The following is a 16,973-nucleotide window of genomic DNA, read 5'->3' as shown; positions in this document are numbered from 1 at the left end:
AAAGAAAGAAAGAAAGAAAGAAAGAAAGAAAGAAAGAAAGAAAGAAACAGATTGGCCCTGTTTTATGGTCCCAATGTGAAACATATTTTTCAACAGTAGAAAATGAGCATGTATCTATCTTAACCTTGGAAACCAGGACTAGGGTATATTTTACAGAAAAATCACAAACTTAGAGACCTAGAATTTTTCAAACAAAAGGCAAAATAGGACTATTGGGTGAGAAGACCAATTTCTTATTTTCCACAGTATGAGGAGTTACACTGTTTGGCAGTGAAACAGGTATAATTTTTATGTATTACACTTAACTGTTTAAAAAGGGACAAGAACATATAGTGTAGGGCTGGTGAAATGACTTAGCAGTTTAAGGTACTTGCTGCCAAGACCGACAACCCAGGTTCAGTCCCTGAAACTCATGTGGTAGAAGAAGAGAAGAGAATGGAATTCTGCAAGTTGTCTTCTGACCTCCATATGTGCAATGTGGCATGAACATGTTTCCTACATGCTTACACACACATTGAACAGACAAGTAAACATAAAGTTGTTAATATTTCTTTACATATACATACATACATACATATACAGAGAAAGAAGAGAGGAGAGAGCTGTAAGTTGTGCTGCTCTGGGTTTTCACAGAATCTCACTATAATTTGCCTTAAAAAAAACCCAGAACCCATGTCCATGCAAATATTTCATTCCTTTGGGAGCCATTTTGGCCTGGGAAGTCCAGGCTTTCCTTCTGTGAGACTCAGAGGCTCCCGGACATCAAGAATACCTGCCTTGGTCACTTTGATGGCTGGTGAGCTGATTACACTGAGCACTTTGTGGAGCAGAGGCTTGGAGAGATGTTTTCAGTTTCTCCAAATATTATGAAATGCTTCAAAATATATCTGCTGAAATGGGCCCAAGTAACATGACACAAATACTTCTGGGTATCGAATGTCCCCTAGGATATTTTATCACCTGTACTTCATGGGTCTTGTCCCAACAGCAGAAGCAGCAGGGAGATGACTGATGTGGTGACATGTACCTGTAATTCTATTCTTTAGAATAGAATTATCAGGGGGTATTGAAAGTTCAAGGCCAGACCCATACGTTTATATACAAATGAATGGCAGGCAGGTTTTCTGCATTCTTAATATATTTTTAGTTTCTGTCTTCAACTTTTCTTCCTTCCTTCCTTCCTTCCTTCCTTCCTTCCTTCCTTCCTTCCTTCCTTCCTTCCTTTCTATATCTTATTTTTTTTTTCATGACAGCATTTCTCTGTGTAGCCTTGGCTGTCCTGGACTCACTTTGTAGACCAGGCTGGCCCCGAACTCACAGAGATCCACCTGCCTTTGCCTCCCTGAGTGCTAGGATTATAGGTGTGCACCTGTAATTACAAGCGGCTTCGTCTTCAACTTTTCAATGACTTAAAATAGAGACTGGTGCCAGAGCAGGGTGCTCCTTCCAACCTGCTTCCCCCAGGGAGGGCTCAGGGTCATCAACCTAGGACCTTAGCACCTGCATGTTAACAAGGTGACCACAAGTCTGAGGGCCTCAGTCCCAGTTCTATAAACTAGAACTTGTTTGGAAAATATGTAGTTACCAATTTCAGCTTTGAGTAGATTTACTATTTACTAGTAGAGGTAAAACCTGTGATTTCCTGCTCAGGACCCTGAGGGGACAGAGGTACTTTAAGCATGGCAAGTTGAGGAAAATTAGACACTGGAAACAAAAAGGAACACCCCAAGTGTTTATGTTTCCTAAACAATTAGTTGGCAAACTTAGCTCACTAGATGAGAAAACCAAAACGCCAAGATTTCTGATTCTAATTTCATGTCTTCTTGGCAGTAATTAAGGTTTTCCTCTCTAAAGACATCCAACCAAATCACAGAAGCAATAGCTTACATTGTATGTATGGCTCGTATATGTCAGACATCCATTCTGAACACAGTTGATTTTATTTTTATAAAGATGTGTTATATATGAAGAGTATCATATTGAGTCTGTCGGGGTACAGAGAGGTTAGGCAACATAAGGTCACAGGGTGCACACACGACAAAGAGAAGACTCAGATGTAAGATGGTGCGGCCAGTCTTAGGTTCCTTTTGATGGGTGCCCAACAGCTAGTGACTTAGGACTTCCCCCGCTGCATTCCATGGATGTAAAGACTCAACATAAAGTAAGGTTCACAGAGGAGGTCACATCCTTGTTCTGTGTCACCCAGACGTCAGGCAAGGCAGATGGATCTGACTCTGAGCCTATGACCTCTTACTTGAAAGCACAATATGCATTTCTGATGCAGAACACGAATTTGTGCTCAGATTCAATGCTGATGGGAACTATGCCATTTTCCCTCATTCGCAGACACTCGATTGTTTTTTTTTTTTTTTTTTAATGCCTTTCTCTCTCCTCTCAGCACTTTGTAGGTCTATGATCTTCACAGTCTCTGATGATGGGGGGATTTTGAAAGTTTGATGTTGCAGTGGCTCTTCCTCTGTGTGGTCAAAAGCTTGGGACATGGACAAGCATGCAAACAAAAGCATCCAAGCAGCCAAGGCAATGATGCACTGATTTGCTTTTGAAGACTTCATTTGGAATTGTAGAAAACTTGACAATAACTTAGGGTATTTAGGCCAGTCAGAGTGACTCTCAGTATACACACTGGCTTGACAAGCAGGCTGGTGCTCACCATGCAGGGTCATTAGCCAATGGACAGAAGAGGAGCAATAGGTGGTGCCCAAAGATGAACTCCAGGTAGAAGGTGCCTTCTCTGCAGGGCTGCCTGCTCTGCTACCTTTCATAGATGAGGCAGGAAGGGGCGGAGCATGCCTGGATTCCATGGGGCAGAGGACCCATGGCAAATGAGACATGCTTATACTTAAGACAAAGAGGCTCTTAACAGGATTTTTTTTTGCCTCAGGTAAAAGGATGCTCTTTAGGAAGGATGCTCAAAGCCCTTGGCAAACATGTATGATGATTTGGCACCGAAACCTGTCATTTGTGCAGTCAAGTATGCACAGTCTACATTCCAGACTGCAGTCAGGGGCCTTTCTTCAGATAGTTATTAAGAACATGCTGTGGGATGAGCAGGCTTCTAACTCCAGCAGACACAGATGGGAATGCTGGTTCTAGACATTTGAAAGGCGTGAGGATTGGGAGCTCAAGGAAAACCTGGGCTACACAGCAAGACTCTGTCACAAAGGAAAACAAAATGCTACAACTTAAGGGCTGAGAGCTGGCCCAGTGGGAACAGGTGCTTCCAGCCAAGCTGACAGCCTGGCCTAATTCTTGGTTCCCATAGGCAGAAGGAGAGAACTAGTTCCTGGGAATTGTCCCCAACTTCTCCACATGCACCATGGTGTGTGAGCCCACAGGCATACACATGAACACAAACAAAATGAATAGAAATAAAATAAAAAGTAGCAAAGTCACAGCATAGATAACAAATATTTCCAACAAATATTTATGAAATTCTGGCCCGAGATACTTCTGCTCAAAGAGTAACCGGAAGAACTGAGTTCTATCCTTTAGTAACTACCAATTTTTTTTTCTGGCTTGTGCCTATGTGAAGCAGAGAGGATCTAACAACAGTTATGGCATTACCTAGGCACCCTGGTGTGCTTTCTTTAACTACTCATTGTTTTCCAGTATTTAGGACAATGTGGCTGATGGAATGTGTGGCAGTATTACCCAAGGCGGCTGTGGCTTGCAGGCTGGGAGGCGCCATCTCTGTGGTCTCATTCAATTCTAGGGTACATTTGCCTTTAGGATAGGGAAGGTGAAGAAACCCTTGAATGCTGATGCCATCCTAGAATAAAATCCCTTTCTGGAAAGGAAATCCCTGTAAGAACTTTTGCTGAATTCCAATATATTGGCTCAGAAAGAGACACAGAGACTCAAGTTCCTACATGTCTGTGGGAACATTCCTCCATAGTTTCTCATCTAGGTTTTTTTTTAACTCCCCCCCACCCCCAGAATCATTTGTGGTGCTTGGAGATAGTTTGGGTAGTTGTAACTAGTACGGTGGCGTTGGTGTGTGTTGATAATTAGGATGGACAGAGCGTGAGAAACCCTATTTGAGGCAAAGCTGGGGGGTGCCGCCCGGCACTGGGATTTCTTGTCTATTTCTGCAACTGCTTTCTCTTCACTGTTCTCAGAGGGAGAAAGGGAGGCTGGTGGGATTAATACACATAGAGGTGTGAATGACTGTTAGGTTTTCTACCAGAGCAAACACTGCATTTTAATTAATTTATTCATTTTGTAATGTAATCTAAAGTCAGCTCCAATCCATGGGACTTTTAGTAAAGGTGTTGTAATAATTTAGTTTGAGAAGATGGAAAATATAGAGGAACTTATAAGGGATTTATATTTTAAAATTTTTAATTTACATAGATATATCTTGGGCATGATGTCAATGAACTAGAATCATGAATACCCTTTACCCATGAGCACTTGTTATTGACCACAATTACTTTCCAACAACTGAAGAATGAGTACAGGAAACTTCCAGTGCCCTTAGAAAGCCCATTTTCATTTCCTTTCAGTGCTGATACAGACTCAGTGGGAAGAAGACGGGACCTCTTCCTCAGGTGTCCTGGACAACAATGCTGAGAATGTTTAGGAAACCCTATGTTATGCCATGATCATTAAGGGTGGAGGGCAGTAGTGACAAGATGTAAAAGTGGCAAATCGAATGGTTGGGGTTGGGGGGAAGGAAGAAGAAGGAACAGAAGGAGGATGAGGATAAGGAAGAGCAGGAGGGGAGGATAAAAAACAAAGAGGAAGAGGAGTAAGAACAGGAAGGGGAGGAAGTAGGAAGGGGAGGTGAAGAGTGGCAGAGGAGAGAAGCCTATTAGCAGATGTGTTGATGGCATTATCAGGGTGGAAGCCAGGAGGCTTCTGGCCAGGGCCTGTCCTCTTGCCAAGCTGTGTTTTGCCCCCTGGCCTTTATTTTTCGCACACGAAAAACTCTTGCAAACATTTGGGACTTGATAGGGTACCTCCTTTTCTTAGGGGCTTGCATGCCCTTCCTGACTTACTGGCAGGCATGATGGTAGGTGCCACCTGGCTGCCATCTTCTAAGAAGACCCTGACCATCTCTGAAAACCCCCTAACTTGTTTGTCAGGGAGAAAAGAGCCAGATAAAGGTCACGAGTCTGGAAGAGGATTATCCACTCTGATGTTTCTCTGAGACTGAAGGAGTATTTGTCTGTAGCTGGAATCATTATGATTTAAGTCTGCAAGTTAAAAATCCTTCGTGGGCTAATAGATATTATTGCCTTGTCAATCCAATCTCAGGCAACAGCAGCACTTGAAATGCTTTCTGCTTTGCCTCTCTAGCTCATGGGATACATTGGTAACAATAGCTTATTCTATCTGGAATTTCTAGGGCTGAATCTATCTTCCTAGCATAACACTGAGAAGAAAAAGCCGCATACGGCTGTAAAGCAGGCAGTGGAAGGAGGGCCTTGGGAATTGGGAGCAGTGGCATCCATTGTGCTTCTCTAGTGACAAGCACTGGCCACACCACCTGGTCTGGTCTGGCTAGATGCCTTTTGTCTAATTTTGCACTTTTCCAAGGGGCTTTCATAAAGGAGGTGCTTAATCCATGTTCATGGATGACTGAAGTAGGTTTCCAACATCAGTCTAAGATGCACTCTGCCTTGTCCTTCTACCGGAAAGTGGGGGCCAGGAGCTTAAATGTGCTCAAGCCTTGAGCCTAATAACAAACATACATGTGTGACTCCAGCTCCAGACGCAGTTCTGGTCCCTTCCTGAGGGTGGGCACAGCACATCCGCTTGTCCTGTCTAGAAATGCTGATTCTTCCTGGGGAAGGATCAGACAACCAAAACTGTTGTTATTTTCTTAAATGAAACATTTCCTTTGTTATGAAGATCAAGGCCTTTGGCACCTATGTAATCCTGCTGAGCTTTGTGTAGCTACTTAAGACAGACTCATAATCAAAATTTGTACACTCACACTTTGTGGCATAGCTAGACCATATTTTCCAGCCTCCCTTGCAGTGAGTATGACCGTGTACGAAGTTTTGGACAACAGAAAAAGATTATAGGCCTTATGTGTTTTCTTCAACTCTTATTTTGTAGAAAAATTTGAAGCCTGAGAAGTAGATGGAAATGTCAGAAGGATGCTGCCAAGGGTCACCTGCTACCCAAGTACACATGACACTAGTCTTATGACGAGGATTATGATTCTGCTTTATAAAGTCACTCAGACTTGGGGGGTGGAGCTAAGCTACTGTAGCATGAAACATTATTTTATTAACAGGGGCCAATAGAGCTGTGGATACTATACTTGTAAGCATTTCTGAAATCCAGCTGGAGACACCAGAAACCTCAGACGTGAGACTCTTGAAGGCTCAAGCCAAGCATCAGTGCAGGCCACTGCTGTGAGGTTGCAGCATGGGCATGGTCTTAGATTCCCCACTCACCACCTAGGTGTCCAGATTACACAGTCTTTAAGTTTCCTCTGTCTTAGTGTGCTCAGAAACCGTGCTCTCTTGCCTGTGGACCCCCAAAAGGCAAGGGCTATCCTGAGCTATATTTATATGCTGTGCAGTATCTTAGATGCCTGTGCTAACTTGAATTAACACTTAAAAAACTCAAGAAATTTGGTAAAGTTACAATTTATTCAATGACATCGTTAATTATTTTTATTTATGAATCTGTATCTGTATGAGTTTATGAACATCTTACATGTGCACATCTGGAATTACAGGGAGTAGTGGGTGTTGGGAACTCAACGTAGGCCCTTTGTAAGAGTAGTAAGTGCTTCTAACCCCTAAAGCATTTTCCAGTCTCTGCTAGTTACTTTTTGATCTAAGTTTGGGCTCAAATAGTTGAGCCCCTCATGAATATTTTCATTATGCCTTACTGAGTATGAGAGGCTCCTCTATAATCATTATTATAGACTAATCTTGATCCTATAATCATACTGAAAGACTTACCTAAAGCCAATGCTGCCAATAGCTGGTACCCTAATTACTTCATTTATATTCTATTGAGATAAATAGTACATAAGGATAATTCCTACTCTGAGTTGAGAAATTTAGGGTTTAGGAATATTCAAAATTGGATCATTCAAATGGGGTTTAATTGAGATTCGTAAAAGCACTATTGGCAGAAACATTAAGAAATTTTAAAGTTTAGAAAGGCTCAAGGGAAGTGATATAAAGATATGAGGCAGCCTTGCCTTGTCTACTAAGAGTCCTATGTCCCCTGAGCCATAACAAAGGTGTGGGAAAGCTTTCACCTCTGTCCAGCTGAGGACCTGGTCACTTCATCCTGAACAGTAAGATTCATAATTAAATGTGTCTTTGCTTACTAAAAACAAGCGAGTGCACTGTGTTAGTAAATGTTGCTTGTAGATCACATGTTTTGAAGCAGAGGAAATAACAAGAATGTGTTGGCAGAAAAGTTATCAGAAAGCACAATTTGATACTGTGCTCATAAAATAAAATAAAATGGAAATTAGTGACTTTAAACATTTTCCTATTTATTGTCTGCAGGGAGGAGATGTGTAGTTCTTGCTGTCCCTTTCTGCATTATGTAATTATGGAAGCTGGGCTTACATCCTGGGGAGTTCTGAGTGTCCAGCACAACAGCGTGGTGGGTCCCTGTGACCTACCTGACCGCATTAGCAATTGATGCTTATTAAAATGTGAAGCAATGGTGATAGTAACAGCAGTTTGCATCAGACGTGCTGAAGCAAGGAAGACATTGCATTCAACTTTCCCATCCTCTTCATCTATAGCCTCATAAAGTCATAAAGATTCACTAATTCAACTTTTGGATATCTCAGTTTTCAGAAAAAGAAAAAGCTTTAATCTGTGCAGAAAATTCTTGCAGGACCTCCTAATTAGAGGCTAAATTTGAATTATAGGAATGAGCTACCAACAGTTAAGCTTCCCTCCCAAACAAGCATCTTAAAAAAGTACAAGTGCCTTCCACATCTGTTTCTGTAACAGTTATGTAGAACAGGACTTCTGACAGACTCTTCATGAGTGCTGCCAAGTACTGGGCACTCCATGATGGCACACTGGGGTGAAGAGATTCCTCTGTGTCTCACACCTACCAGGAGCCTGAAGGAAAGCTCAGTGACTTTAGCATTGAAAGTTTTAAAATTTCCTCAAATAGATCAAATGCATAGTCCAAGCCAAAGCCCAAAGCCCCATGTGTACTATGCTCCAGAAAGCTTGTTTCCTTGAGGCCTTAAAACAAAAGTTACTAAGTTAAAAAAAGCAAACGGATGAACGAAGCCAAACCTCTTCCCTTAGCAAAAAGCACCATGGGACATGAGAGACTCTACTAGTGGCATAGGGGAGCAACCTGACCTTTTGCAGAATCACAGAAACCGTACAAGACAGACCAAGTTCCTTCTGAGTTCACGGTTCCTTCCACAAGGTGCTTTGGTCGACTATTCCCAAAGGACTTTGAGCTTTTGAGCTGAAGACGCCACGACTAGATGGCCACTTGGGAAAGAGGGAATACTGATGTGCACTGGGCAGATGCACACTCAGAAACCAGGGCCTGCCAGCCATGGGTGAGAGTCACAGCACACTCCCACGTAGCCACTTCTGCTTGTATTTGAACTTGTCACCCACGGCTGGGGTAGGGATAGATAAAGAGTGACAGTTTAGAGGAGTTTGGGTAAATGTTCAGATGACCTGAGTGACCTTTTCAAACATGTCTGATGGTGATAGTGCTAAAAACATCCCTGTTGCAAGATTTCTGAGCTGGCTCAGTTACAGAATTTCTTGAAACATGAACATGAGGACCTGAGTTCTAAGCACCTGTATCCACGAAAAAAGCCAGATACTGCATTATACATCTGTCAACTTCTGGCCTCTATATGTATGTGCACACAGGTGCACACCCAAAGACACACATATACACACCCAAAGACACACATATATCTCTCCTCTAGGCACACACACACACACACACACACACACACACACACACACACACACACGGAAGGCCTTTATCAGTGGTTCCCAAGCTTTGGTATCAGAATCACCTGAAGACTTAGGCCCACAGAGGTTCTGCCACTTGTCACTAAATACAGAGGTGTGACAGAGACGCTGCCCTACCACGCTTTTAATCTAAATTTCCAAGTGATTCTGATTCCTTACCACTTGTGAGAACACCCACCCTCCCTGGGTCCTGGATACAGGCTGTAAACAGCGATGCCAAAAGTTCCATCCCTGACCACTGGCTGGAGTGTTTAAGAGTGGGGACAGGCTCTAGGGATCCTCGATTACTTCACAGGTAACATGGAGCTGGAGTTAAAGCCACCATGCCCAGACCTGGGTAGTTTGGACTGGACTATGTTTATAACTCTCCCAAGAGTTTTAAGACAACACTGAGTCTTGGATTCAATGCAGAGGTTCTGATTTACCTGGTCTGGGATGGCATGTCTGTCAGAGTTCTCAAAGCTCTTGGAGTAGGGATCTAGTTTAGTCACAGATTGCTACCTAGCCTTTACAAGACCAATTCCTAGGATTTATAAAGCTTTCAAAATGTGAAGTAGGGTTTGAGAAGTTCAAACAGCAAAGCTAGACAGGTCCTCCCTCTACAAAAAGCCAAAGGCAGACTGTCTGCTGTCATGGGTTCAGCGCACATCTTCATGGTGAAGATTAAGACATTCAATTAAGGGGGAAGAAAAGGAAGGAAACAAGAGAAATACCATCATTTACTAGACTTGTTTAACCTAGTTTTCCAAGGATTGGAAACTGATAATTCAAAAACTCAGTAGTTCACTGTGGTAATCTTGGAAATGTCACTCAACACTCCCACCTTAGTTGGCCAACTGTGTAAACCATGAGACTTGTTTAGGCAGTCATGCTGGTGCCTGCTAGCATGACTGCCTAAACAAGAGCTGAACAAGGACAATAGACACACCAATCTGAATGGTGGTGGTAGGGACCAAGGAGACTTCAATCCTACACAAAGAACTAGAGGCAACTAAGGAATGCTAAGAATAGAAGAAATAGTCTTTCTCAGTAATAGATTTAACTGTCAGCTTGACACAGCATGGCCTCTCCTGAGAAGGGAGTCCTTCTGAGGTCCTCTAGAATAGGTTGGCCTATTAGGGACTTCTTAGACCCAGGCTAGTATAGATGCCACATTATCATGGCCTCAGTTAAGGACTCAGTGCATGCACTCAGTCTCTCTGATTATGGATATGGTATGAACAAGCTATTGCAAAGTGACTTCCCAGCTATGATGGACAGGAAACGTGAGCTAATACAACTGCTCTCACCTAGTAGTTGTTTTTCAGGGTATTTCATCAGAGCAACAGGGGGTAAAAACCTAAGACAACAATATTTGGAAAGATTGAATAATTGCCTTAGGTGATATCCTTAGTATGTAAGTAACTTAGACAGATAATGAAAAAAGGCAAAGATAACAATGGGAAAATGAGTAATAGGTAAGAGCAGAAAGTTTTATGTGAGTAACCAGTAAATATGTAAAAAATGCTTAACTTCAGGAGTAATAAAATTGAAAATAAACATGCTATTCTTAGCAAACAGCTTTACACACAGGGAACCATTGGGGCTGCATCAGCAAGCTCAGGTTATCACTGCAGTACTCCCATACCGGGACCTTCAGTAGTAACAATTCATAGAGGGAGAAAGACAAACAAAACAAGCAAGATGCTAATGAGGTGGAAGAAATAAGCAACCTGAAGGAAAATGTGCCTGTAAAATCTCATGGAACCAGGAATATGCTGTTTCCCCAAGATGGTTTCCGTCACAGGCCCAGGAATACTGCACTAGCTGCAGTAGTGTGGGCTGACATCACAGGCCCAGGAGTGCTGTGCTGACTTCACGCTCATCCTAGTCTCACAGAGCAAGACTCCAAACACATGCTGCAAGTCTCTGCTGCTGTGGTGTCCGAACAGTCAGAGCAGTCTGAGTTCTTGGTTTCTTTGTCAAATAAGATCAAAAGCCTCTCACTTTCTTGTTACAGTTGTCCAGTATTCACATCTTAGGACCAATGCCCCTGTCCCATGTTACTCAAAATAGAGCTCATTATGGTATCATAAATGTCTAGATCATTCCCTCAGATTACCTGGAAATAGAACTAAATGTTCAACAAATAAAATATTTTCTAAAGGTACTTTCCTACCTTTGTCTTTAAGAATCAGCATCATTCAATGAGTGATGTCTCACAGTCCTAACTTCAAATCAGGCAAGGCACAGAAATGAAGTTTGGTAAGACCCAGCTCTAGCAGCTGATAGTAACTCCAAAAACAAAACAGTTTCCTGTGGGTTATGACCCCTTTGGGGGATGAACAACCCTTTCACAGCAGTCATATATCAGATATCCTGAACATCAGATGTTAAGTTACAATTCATAAAAGTAGCAAAATTATAGTTATGAAGTATTAACAAAAATGATTTTATGGTTGGGGGTCACCACAACATGAGAAACCATAGGGCCACAGTGTTTGAACTGTATTAAAGGCCACACACAGCATTTGGAAGGATGAGAACCACTGTTCTGTGTGAAATGCTGGCTTGCTTTTAGGAAGGCAGGTTCAGCATTCCTAACTTCACTCATTTAAAACTGGATGTCTTCTCATAGCAGTTAATTGATGTTCTTTAATGCTTAACAGTAATGGTACTTGTTATGTCTTCTGAGGCGAAAGAATGCATACATGGCTTTTAAGTTATGCACCTAGAGGAAGCATTTGCTTCCAATTGCTTTCATCTTTCCTGTCTCTCTTTAGGTTAAAATGATATGGCTGGAGCTTACAGTGGAGGAGAGAGGGAAAAGGAACTGCTTTATTTCACATACAAATAACAGCCTCTACTGTAACACACAGCGTATCTGTGGAGTGTCTGGAGAAAATACATGTGGAAGTGAGACTGGTTTCTCCCACTAGGAGGCAGCCTAGCCTGCAAGGTGACAGTCAAGGTGACAAGCAGGCTCAGTCTGTCTAGCAGTAGCCTTGGTTCCTAGCTCAGACACTCAGTTTCAGGGTTCTGTTTAACATGGGGTAAGCTGGAGCTAGGGGACTCCATGTCTACTGGGGACTCTACAGAGAGTGCCAGCAAAGACCATGGCCATAGCTGGCCTTCTGACTGGTCTGTAGATTTAGTACCACTACAAAGCAGAAAAGCCTACTTGGTAATGTTTGGTTTAAGGCTCTTCATGCTGGCAGGAAGTGGCAGGATGGGGGACCTGTGACAAGATACTGAATGACTACGAAGCAGACTATCTACTCAATGCTTTTCATAACCAGAGGAGACCAGATAAGTCCTTAGTCAGTCAATCAGCCATTCAATGAACTACCCATCAATCAATCAATATGGCCAATCTCAGTAAGCAGATATCATCTTATTGTTCACATTCACATTAAATATTGCTATTTTTATGTCTCAGGAGTGTATGTTCTCTGGAGTTCCCACTTTTGGGAATGTTTTCAGGGATAAAGCATCATGGAGGATAGCATTGTGTACTGAGCTCATTCTGACTTTCTCTGATAGAGCAGGTTCTCTGCAGTGTTGTATCCTGCTGCGTGTTGTCTGTGTGCTTTCACATACATGTAAGAACAATGAAAGAGATTGCCACTTTATCTGCCTGGGACTACTTTTTGGACCCACAGAATCATGGGGGCTGTGGCCAAAAGAAGTCACACTAACTCCTGCTGCATAAGCATGTCTTGTACACGGGAGAAGTGGATGAGTTGTGAGTGAGTGAGAATCTGGCCCTGTTGGCCGAGGAACAGAAGTAGGAGTGGTGTTTTCTGAAGTGAAGTAAGATGCAAGCCATTCTGGTTTGCCCAGGTGCTTCATCCTTTGAAAATCAAGAGTACAAGCCTCAGTGGGTAGGGAGCCAAGGTGTGATGACATGGAGATAATGTTTTTGATCATGGGGACTTTTCCATTTTCCAGTTGCTTTGGGTTCTCAGGTGTATTAGAAAATGGCGTCCCAGAGGAACTGTCTGTCTATTTGGTTGATCCTAGGGTGGTGAAGTAGCACAAATATCTAAAAGCTAGGCTGTTTTATGATGAGCAGAGGAGCACAGGCATCCTGCTGCCACAGCAGCTGAGGCGCTGGGCACTGGTTTGTAACTAAGCTGGAAGGTGGATACATGGTGCCATACTCTTAGAGCTCATGGTTGATTCCAGTCAGCACATATTTTGTTCCATGAATCTTTGACAGCTCCTAAGATAATTGCATATATTTTAAAGTTTGGATATTTTGTTTAAAAAATTTAGTTTTCTAACATCTCTTTCAAATTTAAAATCTCTGGATGTACTAGGCTTCAGGCCTTGTTTCCAGTGGCCATACATAACTGAGGGTGGCTAGTGTCAGAGGGAGCCAGAGTTCTATGAACCTGCTTACACCAACCTGTTCAGCCTTTGGCACTGTTTGCTCCGTCCCTGGAGTCTTTGTATGCACAGGGAACTTATGTGATGACAGCATATTATCAGCCCAGTGGTTATTCTGGCTTTCTCTGATACTGTTAAGAGTTTCACGGCTCACTTATGCCATATGTGATCTCATTGCTTTCCATTCTGATTCTGCTGCTGGAATAGGCAGCAGACATTGAAGAAGATACATTGACTTGTGGTCACTCAGACTGCAGAACCATTTGTCATATGAATATGGAAGACCCTAAGAAATGGGCTAAGCACTAGCCTTTCACCTCCTGGTAAAGACATCATTTCTAAAGATGAGAGAAGCATGTTTTTAGGGACATTTTCAGAGGGAGTAATAATATTTAACAGCTCAGAAGTTAGTACTGCTAAGATTCTCAGGTTGGCTTTGGACCCCAGGACTTCACTGTAGGCAGTACACAGAGGAAGACACACGAGAAAAATCAAGAAAGGATGTGCAGATACCTGTCATACTGTTAGGAGTCACAGGTTAGTAGTCATGCTGGGTCCTCTTCTACACTGGCATTTCCTACAAAGAGACAAAATAACACACAAAAGAGCACACATTACAATCTGCACTTGACTTCTTTTATTGAGACAGTGACTCACTATGTGGCACTGGTAGGCCTGGAACTTTCTATGTAGATAATGCTGGCTTCAGACTCACAGAAATCCTCCTGCCTCTTTCTCCTGAGTGCCAGATTTTACTTATTTATCAATTATATTTTATTTATTCTTTGACAATTTCCCCACATACCCCAAAACATGTATCTCTCCCCCTTTCTTCCTCTCTCTCTTCCTTCAGTCAGTGCTGCCTGTTGGCGTGCTAACTGTCGTGCAGACTGACCTTGTGCAGGTCACCATGGCTGCAGTGAGCTCACAGGGCCATCAGACAACCCCTAAGTGCACCCCTCCTCATCCTCCAGCTCTTACAGCCTTTCTGTCCCCATCTTACTCAATTACTCAGTTGTTTTTGTTCTAAACTATATTGTGTTCACTAGTGAACTTGAGACAAGACTGCCCATTCTAACTTGGAACTAAGGGGTTAGAAATGGAAAGGGCCATTTGGCACACACATGGTAACAAAACCTTGATTTTTATTTCTGGCTTCATTCTAAAATTATGCTTTTAAAACAGTGTGTGCATATGTTTTTAAGGGCACTTTTTTTTTTCTATTTCATGGTTTGTTTTTAAGAGAGCTGCCAAACTACGGATGGTCTATTTTTCTATAAGTGACTAAGGTGTTTGCGCAGCAACAACCCAGAACCTCTCACAGTGCTGCAGCCGCTGCCTTGACGGGGCCTCGGGGAAGACCCCAGATAACTTTACCTTAGATATATTCTTCTTTTTTAAAAATACCTTTAATTTTAAGTTGATTTATTTTAAAGCCAGACCAATGTTTTCTCTCTTTCCTCTCCCAGTCCTTCTTCCCACCTCTCTTTCCCATCTCCCACCATCATTCCTTCTCCTTTTCTTTTCAGAAAAGAACCAGCCTTGATGAATATCAACAAGCTATGGCATATCAAGTTGCAGTAAGACTAGCATATCCTCTTTCATTAAGACTAGACAAAGTCACCCAGTAGGGGAAACGCGTCCCAATGGCAGGCAACAGAGCCGAGACAGCCCCTGCTCCCACTGATAGCAGTCCCATGAGGAGATGGAGCTACACAGCTGTAACATACATGCAGAGGGCCTAGGTGAGTCCATGCAGGCTTCCTGGTTGGTGGATGAGTCTCTTTGAGCTCCTATGAGCTCTGGTTGGTTGATTCTGTGGGGTTTTCTTGTGGTGTCCTTGACCTCTCTGGCTCCTACAATCCTTCCTACCTGTCTTCCACAGAATTCCCCAAGCTCTGACTAATGTTTGGCTGTGGGCCTCTGCATCTCTTTCCATCAGTTGCTGGATGAAGCCTCTGATGACAACTACCATGCTACAATCCACAGACCCAAAGAAACTAAGTAACAAGGTGGGCTTAGAGGAAGGAACACCAGAATCTCACTGAGAAGGGGAAACAGAACAGACATGGGGCAGGGGGTTGATAAGGAGAGGGGACTAGATGGAGGCTGGAGATGGGAACAGGAGGGATCACGTGTGGGGAGGATGGAGGGAGAAAGTACTGGGAGAGACAGCAGGAATGGAAGGCCACTCTGGCATGAGCTAGAAATCTAGGGCAATGGAAACTCCCAGTCTACAAGGCTGACCCTAGCTAAGACTCCCAGCAATGGGGGATATGGAGCCTGAAAAAGCCATCTCCTGTAACCAGACAAGACTTCCAGTGGAGGGGGTTGGGAGACCAACCCAGACACAAAACCTTCAGCCCACAATCTGCCTTGCCTAGAAGATGTGCTGGGGTCAAGGTGGTGTAGAACTGGCAGGAGTAGTCAACCAGCGACTGGTCTATGTGAGACCCATGCCATGAGAAGGAGCCCTGACACTGCTCAGAGGCCAGAAGCCAGAGCCTGGAGAGACCAGAGACCCACAGTGGAACCGAACATGGATGGCAAAGCTCCTAATGATATTATGCTATACTAACAGATTGGCATCTAGACATCTTGTTCTTAATAACTGACTCCCTTGACTTTCCCTTTTGTCAGAGCTGCTTTCTGCCCTTCACCAATTCATTTCTGAAATCATGAGCAAATGAAAGACTGACACTCAGGAGCTGGAGGAGGCCCGGTAGGGTCAACGACAGAAGCACGCAGTCTGAGAGAAGTTTGTGCACCCCTTAGGTGCACACAGGTAGCTGGCGCACACAGGTCAGGGGCTTCAGTGTATTTTCTGGGAATAGTTTTTGGAAGGCGTTCTGTGTCTAGTGTAGGACAACAGTAGCTGTGCCTCTTACACAGTGCTGAAGCCCAAGACACGGGTTCAAGGGTCAGCACTGCTATGTACTAGCTGTGGGATTCTGAGAAGCAATTTCTAAGCACTGGAATTCCCATGCCTTTCAACACAGAATGAGAAAACAGGCACAGGCTTCACTATTTTACAAAGCTGCTGCTGTGGGAAACAGGGTATAAGGAGATTTGTAGTGAGACACAGCACACTGAGCATTGCAGCCCTCTGATGAGGAGGCATGGCCTTGTGGTGGGCAGAAGGAAGCCAAAGAAGCACATGGATTATGTCCTCAACACAGCTCTACACATGGCCACTCAGTCTTCGACTCCACTCTAGCCTGGTGCCCATGCATGGTTTCATGCCTTTATCATAGTTTTTGTCACACCCAATAGAAATTATAGGTTTGCATGGTCACCTTCACATTAGACAATAAAATCTTATGGCATGACTTGCTATTCTCATTTTTCTATCTCCTTCATCAAGCAGAGTATTGGACACATAAATATATATTCAATAATGGGTATAGTAAAGTGAAACTGCTCTGACATACATGACGTATGCCACTTGAACTGGCATCTGAGAGAAGAGAGGAGAGGTAGCCACTAGGAGATGAAGTCTTACAGTTGATCTTTTCCAAGGTCACAGCCACCAGCTTCCGGCCCCAGCCTCATCACCTGTTCAGCTTCTCAAAGCGAGATGAATCAGGCCTGGAGATGTTGACTTTGGGAACACAGGTTGTGCCTGAT

The 16,973-nt window shown here is 43.3% G+C and overlaps 1 protein-coding gene across 9 annotated transcripts in view; it reads right to left on the bottom strand.

Annotated features, from left to right (window-relative positions):
* The window catches only part of Thrb (thyroid hormone receptor beta), a 351,830-nt gene that overhangs the window by 82,140 nt on the left and 252,717 nt on the right, over positions 1–16,973 (bottom strand). For all 9 annotated transcript variants that reach the window (XM_055599083.1, XM_055599084.1, XM_055599086.1 and 6 more), the window contains exon 3: positions 13,860–13,923. In XM_055599083.1, the coding sequence (XP_055455058.1) occupies positions 13,860–13,866 (7 nt within the window). In that variant the 5' untranslated portion in view covers positions 13,867–13,923. The remainder of the gene's footprint in view (positions 1–13,859; positions 13,924–16,973) is intronic.

The sequence above is a fragment of the Psammomys obesus genome, unplaced genomic scaffold, assembly GCF_907164565.1.
Source record: "Psammomys obesus unplaced genomic scaffold, mPsaObe1.curated_primary_1811, whole genome shotgun sequence".
Lineage (NCBI taxonomy): Eukaryota > Metazoa > Chordata > Mammalia > Rodentia > Muridae > Psammomys > Psammomys obesus.
This window is presented reverse-complemented; position numbering and strand designations above follow the sequence as displayed.